The sequence below is a fragment of the Montipora foliosa genome, chromosome 9, assembly GCF_036669935.1.
Source record: "Montipora foliosa isolate CH-2021 chromosome 9, ASM3666993v2, whole genome shotgun sequence".
Lineage (NCBI taxonomy): Eukaryota > Metazoa > Cnidaria > Anthozoa > Scleractinia > Acroporidae > Montipora > Montipora foliosa.
In genome coordinates this window covers 4,462,126-4,472,125 of record NC_090877.1, presented here as the reverse complement: position 1 = coordinate 4,472,125, position 10,000 = coordinate 4,462,126, and the positions used below count along the sequence as shown (strand labels likewise).

At 39.0% G+C, this 10,000-nt stretch overlaps 1 protein-coding gene and 1 long non-coding RNA gene across 2 annotated transcripts in view; one reads left to right on the top strand and one right to left on the bottom strand.

Annotated features, from left to right (window-relative positions):
- The window catches only part of LOC137969768 (uncharacterized), a 12,190-nt gene extending 10,062 nt beyond the window's left edge, over positions 1-2,128 (top strand). Inside the window, exon 3 of the long non-coding RNA XR_011116723.1 lies at positions 2,044-2,128. This is a non-coding gene — a long non-coding RNA (uncharacterized lncRNA). The remainder of the gene's footprint in view (positions 1-2,043) is intronic.
- Positions 152-10,000, bottom strand: part of LOC137969766 (ADP-ribosylation factor-binding protein GGA1-like) — a 20,556-nt gene continuing 10,707 nt past the window's right edge. Inside the window, exons 7-17 of the mRNA XM_068816122.1 lie at positions 9,290-9,346; positions 8,883-8,963; positions 8,103-8,237; positions 7,464-7,548; positions 6,758-7,006; positions 5,456-5,511; positions 3,941-4,574; positions 3,799-3,863; positions 2,158-2,265; positions 1,889-1,999; positions 152-465 (exon numbers count right to left, since the gene is read on the bottom strand). Of these exons, the coding sequence (XP_068672223.1) occupies positions 367-465; positions 1,889-1,999; positions 2,158-2,265; positions 3,799-3,863; positions 3,941-4,574; positions 5,456-5,511; positions 6,758-7,006; positions 7,464-7,548; positions 8,103-8,237; positions 8,883-8,963; positions 9,290-9,346 (1,680 nt within the window). The 3' untranslated portion in view covers positions 152-366. The remainder of the gene's footprint in view (positions 466-1,888; positions 2,000-2,157; positions 2,266-3,798; positions 3,864-3,940; positions 4,575-5,455; positions 5,512-6,757; positions 7,007-7,463; positions 7,549-8,102; positions 8,238-8,882; positions 8,964-9,289; positions 9,347-10,000) is intronic.

Genomic DNA, 10,000 nt, shown 5'->3' with positions numbered 1-10,000 from the left:
TAGATGACACTGTCGATCCTGTCGATCCAGTGTCTCTCTCTCTCTCTCTATATATATATATATATATATATATAATTATAGAGGAGAGGAACCAAAACTACCTCAATCGCTCTTAATCGACCCAGAAACAAAGACACACAAGACTGAAGCAAGGTAAGCTATTTTTTTTAATTTTAAATAGCTTTAAATCGTCAATATTATTTTTGAGAAGAACCGTTTTCCCCAGACAAATCCTTATATTTCTACTCTTGCATAATATAGTACAGTACAGATACTCATATATCGAGCTTGCGCTACTTGTGGATACTATTCTCTGAAATGCAGAATCCCCAGTGTCTGTTGATCGCAATGTAAACAATTTTCCTGTTAATCAAGAGAACTAGGAAAGCTGTCCACTTCACCAGTTTCTGTGTTGGCAAGGCCTTCAACTTGATAACTAACTTTGTACTTTAATCTTACTTTTTCCTGGAAAGAAAAACATTTTTGCTCAAGTTAAGGTTCACGCAGCAACGAGGTTGACAATCAGACGCAGTTTGATGCCAATCTTTTAGAATAAAGTAACTAGTATATGTAATCATAAGAAAATGAATACAATTTGGAATAAGCTGATAAGTACGAGTAATTTGAAACATTGCGGACAGATGGGAATCAAAAAGCTGTTGTTTTGGTTCGCTTTCCTGATCCTTTTTTAGCCGTACCTGCGCGTATCTTCTTCGGACGAGAATCCTTCGGAGCCGTGCATCATTTTCTTCGCTACTTTCTAACTCACTCTCACTCTTCCTCTCAGATTCTTCATAACTCTCACAGTCGTCACCTGAATACCATTTAACCGTATCTCCTTCGCTACTTTCTACCTCTGAATTTGAGCTTCCAATTCCCGTCTGTCCGCCACGTTTCAGCCAGAGCTAATTTATGCGAAATTGTAATGCGTTATCTACCGCACTGATTGGCTAACCGTAACCAGGGAAACGCTGTTTCCCGGGAAAATGTTTCTAAAAATAACAAGGTCCGTCAAAACGCCCAATCCAAAAGGAAAAAGGGGAGAGGAAGGCTTCTACCAGTAGCTCCTGGTACAACATTGAGTTAACCGATTTTCCAGAACGAACTTTTGAAAGACGAAAGAGAGAAATGATCCTCGCACTTCACTGGACAATTTAACAAATTGTCTCTTATGGACAAGTGAAATATTCAGGTGTTCCCTACAGGATTCGAACTCACGACCTCTGCGATGCCGCCGGTGCAATGCTTTGGTGCCTTGATCTCATGTTCGTTCCCGATGGTTGGGAGGGTAAATACTCGGAGATATTAGCTACACCAAGCTACTCTAAAAATCCGAGGGTAAATAAAAATGTATGATATGATATATGATATATGATATGATGGGCCTTCAAAGAGAGTCAATTCAATAAAAAATCAATTCCACGCACGAAGCACAGAGAACTCTGCATACCCTTACACTCTTCGAATTGAGGCGATTTGAAGGCGTAATTTTTAGGCGTTCGCGAACTGACCATTGGGCGTTGAAGAACTGACCCAAAACGTTCGCAAACTGGCCGTTGGACCTTTCCCACACTGGTCCTCCCTAACATGATTCGGAGAGGCTCCTAGCTACGCTTAGCCCTAGCAGAGCGCAGGGCTCGCACAGTGGTGAGATTACTTGCCTCTCACCAGTGTGGCCTGGGGTGGATTCATGGCGTCATATGTTGGTTGAGTTTGCTGGTTCTCTGCTCTGCACCGAGGGGTTTTTCTCCGGGGTACTCCGGTTTTCCCCTCTCCTTGCGTCAACTTATGTTTTGATATGAGTTGATTTGACTTGATTTCTGTACAGCGGCGTCTCCAATTAGTGCCTCAGCACAATATATACTTGACACTCAAAGTTCATTATTACCTTTGCTGGATTAGCAATCAGCATAACTTGTGTAATGGCTGATGGAGGAAGAATTGGATTGTGTGCTGGTAACTCACTGCCGGATGGTGGCTGGAGCTTCACTCTCATTGTCTGAAAACACATCAAAATACAACAAACTGTTTATTTTTCAGCAGATGTGGAGGTCTTCATAAATATAATATTCAAGATGACTGTTGAAAACATCTCTGGACAAGCCACCTCTAGCCTTGAAACAAGCTCTCCACGGCGAGGTGGAAAGCCTTAATTACCTTTGGCACTGCTGCTTGGAAAACAAAATTTGTGACAGCAGAAGGTAAAGAACTCATGCTGGATACAACAACAATCAACAGGTCGCTCCTTGTCAGCTCTGAACTAGTCTGTGAATGAGACAAAACAAATAAACATGTAAAAACAGACTTAGCTCGCCAGGGACCCGTTTTTCGAAAGTCCCGAAAACCTTTCGGGCCCGAAAACCCATTTGTGAAACTATCAACCGCTTGTTTTAGAGAGCCGATCTCCAAACATTTCTTCAAGGTAACAAAAACCAAAATGACTGTGAAGTTCGACGACTTAAATCTTCTCCGTTCTTGAGATACAGAGGGAATTGTGACACCCGAAAATGGCCCGTAAAGTTTCGGGACCTTCGAGAAACGGGCCCCAGGAACTCTTCTAGTAGTCAAATGGGTAAAGCATTCGACCAGTGTTAGGCGAGATCGTAGCTTCGAATCCTACCTTGGACTCTGGTTTTTCAGCTGTCCTTTCACCCAACGCCAAGCGATTAGTTTCCCATCCTTCTCACGGGGGAATAGAGGGGTGATGAATAGAGACCTTACTTAATATGTCTCAAACCAGTTGCAACACTTTCAAGAGACCTTGTTATTAGAAGGATTGACACTACAACACTTTATCACTTAACAGCAATGTTATGGTACCATGTGAAACATCAATTATTGCTGAACAAGGTGCAGTCATTTTTGTGAAGTAACAACTGAACAACAGGAAAACCTTGCAAAAACACCTTATGTGTTGGCTTTAGTTGCTCATATCTGAAAAACGAACTCTGTGACCGCAATTTTTAAGTTTTTTATAAGAACGTCTAATTTCGGAGATGAGGCTGAAATTTCTTACATATTCTGGCGATGTGAGGCTGAAAACGTTCTAAGATGTTCTTAAATTTACCTCAGACTTTGTTTCACCTGATGACTTTGATGGCGTTGAAGTTATGATGTATGTATGATGTATTGTTATGTTACGCAAAATATGCCCTTAAGTATTTGGGTTAATTTAAATTTATCGACATTTAAACTCATCGCCAATAGATGAGCTTGGGGAAGGTGCCTTGGGTTAGGTGGAGCCGTGCGTGAAGCCAGCCAAGCATGCAGGTATCCATGGCAACCCTGAGAGCGGCAACCACCCGGCACCGTCACACTGATAAATCAGTGGAAATACTTACCTAACCCACATACTTACCACTAAGGGGAGGGAGGAGTGGGAGCAAAAAGGCACTCAGCTATGGCAGACAAAGGCGAACGAAAACGTAGCTGGAACGCAATACAAATGCCCCTGCAACAAACCCTGTAAAAGCGAACCCCCCGCGCATGGCTTCCCGCGGACTGCCGCTGACTGCATTGGCTCAAGTTTAACTTCGCCTAAATTACATTCAGCCACATTTATTTTATGCTTTCATTTAGAATACATATGAGCAAAATAAAACGTTCTGTCCGTTAATACGTTATTAAAATTTTGGGTTTATCTCAGCCTCAACGTTCTTATAAAAGAAGACTGTGACGAGAAGCTGTATGACTAGTCCAGCTTTTCTTTATTGTTCTTTTTGTTGTCTATTTCCTCTTCTTCTTCTTACTACTGAAAAACAGGTAAGGTCCTGATCAACATCCCTAGTCATAACTCACCTTTGCAAAATGAAATATTATCCTTACGCTGTTTTTATCAAGAACTGTTAATGGTGGATGACTACCTGTAAGGAATACAAAACAGTGAATTATTTATTATCACCCTCATCAATTGTAACTTAACGAACTATCACCACCTTACCAGGTTTTATGGTATCCAATGGCACAAAGACGTTGTCCAGAGAAACAGGAGCAACTGGCTTGGGAGACAGGGTTAAAGATGGGAAACTTGCAGGTGTCGTTGAGCTTAAATTAACTGAGGCTGGTTGTGTTACTGGGGTTCTCTCAGGACCAAGTGGCAGCAAACTGTCACTTGTAGGTGCTGCTGCCTTTTCTTGTTCCAATGCAGCTTTTTCTTGCAGTGGTGCTACAGTCTGCTTCTGTTTCTGTTGTTGTTTCTGACTCTGTAATACTTCCTGCCCGAGTATATCAAGTGGGTTACGAGCCTTCGCTTCCTCCCCCTGTCTTCTGTTTCCTGCTGGTGGAAAATTCCCGCGACCTCCTGACGTGGGAGAAGTCATGGTCAGACTACTTGCCCCCATGGTAACTGGACTAGGCCTTTGCGGCATGCCCATTCCTCCAAAAGCCAAGGGTTGGAGAGTGGGCATCCTTGGTGACTGCCCTGTGACCATAAAACCAGGCTGGACCATACCTGGCGCTGTTAACTGGCCTAAGGGTCGGACCACACCCACTGTGGAGGAAGCATTTGGTGGTAGCATAACAAAGTTTTGTGCTGGTGATCCCCAGGGTCCTATTCCTCCTGGTTGTTGGGTGCCCTGTGGAAAATCAATAAAAATAAGCAAACAAATTAAAAGGTAACGTACAACAATCCGGTCGTCTCTTCTCTTACAATCACAAATAAGTTCCACTTCGACAATTTTGATCCTAGCAGTATGGTGGGATAATGTCACATAAACCTAGTTGAATGGCTTTGCTCCCCAACACTGGTCTCCTATAGCTCAGTGTTAAAGCATCCAAACTAGTAATCGGAAGGCCGTAGGTTCGACTCCTGCAAAGGAGCACTCAGATTTTTCCTGGTATCCGTGAGTCACAAATCGATAAATAAATCTCTTCAATAATCATCAACTTCATTTATAAAGTGATGACAACCAGTTCAAAACTGAAAAACGTGTGGCCCTCAAATGAACTGTCACTTGGACCTAAGTTTCAGTTTATTAGCTTTTTCGCAGCTGTGAGTTAAATTTAAGGTTCAAGAGGAGGCTGGTCTCTGACCGGAAACCTGACAAAGCTGTACTCCTGCCCTGGCAAATTTGCGTCATTTGTACTGTGACTGGAAACATAATACACTAAGAGATTTCTATATTGGTTACCTGTGTTCTCTTCCTAGTTACAAAATTCCTATACCATGGTTCTCTGTTCATACCACATTACCAACATTTCGTGGTAGAAGGATAATAATAATAATAATAATAATAATAATAATAATAATAATAATAATAATAATAATAATAACAATAATAGTGATAATAATAAGAAGAATAACAACAACAATAACAAATGTGTCAAGAATACATGTACCTCATTATGAAAAAGGAAATGAAAGACTAAGGGAAAAAAAATCCTAAAGAAATGAGAGAGTTTGAGGAATAGTTTTGATGGTGTAAATGTGGGATTATCAGTACAGTAATTTGATTACCTGCATTGGAATCTGTGTTGTGGAACTGGGAGCTGGTGTTTCAAGATCATGAAGTCCTTTTAACACAAACACAATTCAAAAGTATACAATTGAACAGTATTAGTACGTTCTAAAACAGTGGATAGTGCTGAAGGCACACTTATTGGCTACTGAAACTATGAATATCCTTTGCTACTCACCTCCAAGAAACTCAAGCAGTATTTGCGTCGAAAATATTATAATCGCTGCAAGAATTTTACTTAAAATCATCTTTTTGTGCTATATTATCTCACTGTATTAGAAAATACCAAAACAACTATTCACCTCAGTGTTGGTGGCTATTTACCTCGCAGCTGCATGGTTCTGTGTGAATATCTACCACTAGCCACCTCCAATTCGGTGAACAGTTGTTAACAAATAAATAGTCTAAAAAATAATTTACGACTTTTCAAATTTTGACCACTAATATTACGTTAAAAATCGACTGGTTTTATTTGACAAATTCCTTTTACTTGGAATCAACCATAAAAGTGAGAGATAAATAAACTGCAGTTCATAATATTGGTTGAGGTCACACTTAGCAGTTTACTAAGGTAAAAACCCTTAACTATGGTATAAAAAAGGTAAACAAAGTTTACTATGGTAAAACGCATAAGCTGACTTGTACATTTCCCAGACGTTTCCTTGTCACAAGAGTGCTACTCAAATGTCGAGTTGATGACAGACAGGAATTTTCAAGTTCCGTCGTAATATATTTCGTGTCTGCGCCATGGATCGTGAATGTGTTGTAGCTTCGATTGTGGCTCTTTTGTTTCTTATCGTTGCACTCCATAAAGCTAATAGATTTAGATTTCTGGCTCTTTACCTTGTTTTTGAAAGGAGGCAATGTGAGCCTCTAAAAGCACATGTATATAGTGGGTGCACGCAAATTCAGCAAAGTCACGAAATGCTTCTCAAAATCATGACAAGATGTCACCTAAATAAACAAAGTTTAGATGAACGCTAAATAAACCATGCTTTTTCACATGGTTTTACTATAGTAAACTTTGCTTTCATCCGACCACCGTTGCTAATGCAACAAACTAGAATTGCGTTTACCATGGTAAAGTGAGAAAAGCCGGTCACATTGAAAAACCCATTTACCATGGTAAACTTTCGTTTACTATGGTAAAAAAAGCTCAAGTGTGACCTCAACCATTATCAAACTTGGATAACATTTTTCTCTGGTATGTCAGCGGTGGCAGTGATGGTGGCGTCATCATCATTATTTCTATTATTGGCATTATAATCACAAGTCTCCTTATAATAATTTATCTGCTGTACCTAGAGCCTTGAGCTCATTTTCCAGCACACTGGAAACTGCAGGTTTAGCTTCTTCCGATACTGTTGTTTGATTTGCAGTGCCTAAGTCAATAAGTGTAGATGGCGTCCCCGGAGATGTCACTGTGGTTGCTTCCGCCTGGGCAACAGAGATAGTTGCTGAGCCAGGTGTCGGGGGCTGCACTGCTCCAAAGATTTTTCTGTAATATTCTAACACTCTTGATAAGTCATCATTCACTTTTAAAATTTCACCTTTGAAAGAAGCAAAGAACATTGTCTGTACTTCATGTTTGTCAGAGACAATGTCAATATTGCTAGTTCTGGTCTATTGTTTGCACATTTCACTATGATTTGCACAGCCAAAAATTCAGAACTGAATATTAAAAGTGCATTGCCTAATTACCTATCTCTGAAAAATTGAATAAGATAATGCTCAAGAATACAGTGTAGTCGGGCTCTTTTGCTTCCAGATAATTCCTCTGTTCATGATGGCCAATATCTCACCGATCATTGAGGCAAAAGGCTTTATTGTAGAGATGACTAAGATTTACCAATTCTTCTGACTTTTGAAGTCAATAAACATAGTGCCTTCTCACAAATTCATACGCTAATGACAAAAAATGTTAACAGAGACATCAACAGAAACTTGCCTTTCATTTCGTGGCAATATTAACGATTTTTTAATCCTTGCCACAGTTTTAAATCTTACCTAAGCCTTCATCACCATCTTCTGTTGCTGAACTAGCCAGTCGAAATAACTGAGGTCTCATTTTATCACAAGCATCATAAAGCTCCTACAAACCACAAAATGACAGCTGAACAAGTAGTATACAGTGTACATGTACATGTACATGTACATGTACATGTAAGATTGATAACCCACCAGCAAATCTCACTTCTGACGTGAAAACTGACTTTTTCAAGTACAAAAACAAGCATGATCTTTGTGGGCCTAAATTGCTTTCAAGTTTTTTATGCTTTTGGTTTCTGCAAAGAAGTTACAAAAAGCTCCCACAGCTTTTTTTCCTGATATCCCAATTCACTTTCCTCTGAAATTACCATATAACATTGCCCAAGAGAGTGTCTCACATAGCTGCCTGTATTTTTGGAAGTCTTGGTCCTAACAGAGTTGTAACATCACTTGAGGAATCCACTGATATGTTTCACATACAGCCAGCACAAACATCCTTCAATATGTGAGGCAAGACCTTAGCTCGAACCAATCATTGAAATCATTATTTCTGTTGATTTCACTTCATACTGGCAAAGACAGTGAGCACAACTATACAACTTTCATGTTGCAACAAAATCAGAAACAGTTATCATTGGCTGAATGTTATTTACTCACCTTCATTAGTTCCTTATCCGAAGATGGAGAGCTTGGACTGTAGTGATTTAACATCTCTGTAAGAAGTTTGATATTGTTACAACATGTGTCTATTTCTGTGTTTCTTTTGACTTGTCTTTCCATTTTTATTTCATCCTAAATAAAGCAAGCAGAGGGGTAAACAAAATGAGTAAATGAGCTTGTTTCACAAGACAATTGCCATTTCTCATTACACATACATGTACTTGTGAAAGAATCATTAGCCTTAAAACAAAAAAAGACAGGTAGCTAGCTAATCAGCCTTTCAAAAATAGTTTCATTGCAGAGTTTAGCAGATTTATAAATTACTAAATGGACAATAATTATAAGGAAATACACATAGAAATTAAATAATCAATGTGGCAGAATGTTTTTTCCCTTTCATTGACAAATAAAAGCAAGCAGAAGTTCAGAAGTATTGCTCGCCGTGGTCAACTTTTAACAACCTTGTAATTGCAGTTTGTATGTTTACCTAACAAGAAATAAATCAGAGAAATTACCCTGAAAGAAATTTAGTTCATTCACCTATGAAGGAAACAAAAACTTTAAATTTCACCTTATTCGCTAAGTACCTTATGCGGCATTGGGCACAGAAAGCACTGATGGTGATGACAACAATCTTAGTTACCATCACTAAAAATATGCCAGGAACTTGACAGTTCATTTACAGTGCATAAAAGGACCTGATTGTCAACTGATTTTAACTTAATGGCCCTGCCTCCCAAGTTATATTATTATAATTATTTTACATGACCATGTTACCTGTCTAACCATGGTCTTTATCAATCTGTTTGCTGCTTGTAAATCCTCAGGATGAGAACTCTTGAGCAGACGTGAAAGAAGCTAGTGAAGTAAGGATAAACATTTGTCTATCATCAAGAAGCAAAGAAGAGTTTTTTCAATCAAATGACCTACTTAAGGTAGTTGCATTTTCAAGGTTTGTCACTGGCCTACGGGCCGGTCTTTGGCAGTTGGGTAAATAATGTTGTGTGATGATGATGATAAAGATGACACAAGTTCCAGAGAGTAACTTTCCCTCCTTTCCATTATTTCTTCAGAAAGTTCAATTTTGTCTGGTTTAGCACAAAGCTTCTCCCATCATTTGACATGATGAGGATGTACATTTGTATATTAACTTTTTTAACACTTATTTATAGTGAAAAGATGACCTTTGATTTCTCCTCATCTTCAAATATGGTGTCCTTTGGTCTCTCAGGTACAGGGTCCTATCAATAATTTCCAAAAAAATATACATGTTTTAACTTCAGCCACGAGTCTCCAAATATTCCCTTGCAGAATAATAACTACCGGTAAGAGTGTATAATTATGATCATGTTTCTCTTTTTTCCTTTACCATGCTAGTTTTCTAGCTAGATGAAAAAGGTAAAGGCTGGAGCATTTGAAGTTGTGCACAAAATACTCTTAGTAACCTAAGAGGTACATGTACTGTAAAGTAGTTAAGCCAAAGTAAAATCGGGTGTCTAATCAATGAATCACTACATTAATCCCACAACCCTATGGCCTAAAAGGCCAAGTTGTGTTATGTTTTCAACTTTTTACTCTTAGGTCATATTCACCTAAACCACTGGTTAAAAAAAGAACAGAGCTTCCTTTCTCTTTTTAGAAATATCACTTTTGGCAGGTCTCACCTGTTAGTAATTCTGGGACTCTGAGAAACCATTTTTGATAATTACTACTCAAAATTTAAAAAAAAAGTCTCATCAAAAGCACTTCTAATATTAGGATTATTTAGCAACAGAATGGGAATGTCAATGGCAACAACACATGCAGAAAAAATACCAACGAGAACTCAGAATAGAGTAGAATCCACTCTTGCCTTCTCTATTCTGAATTCTCATTGGTATTTTTGCTGCGCGTGA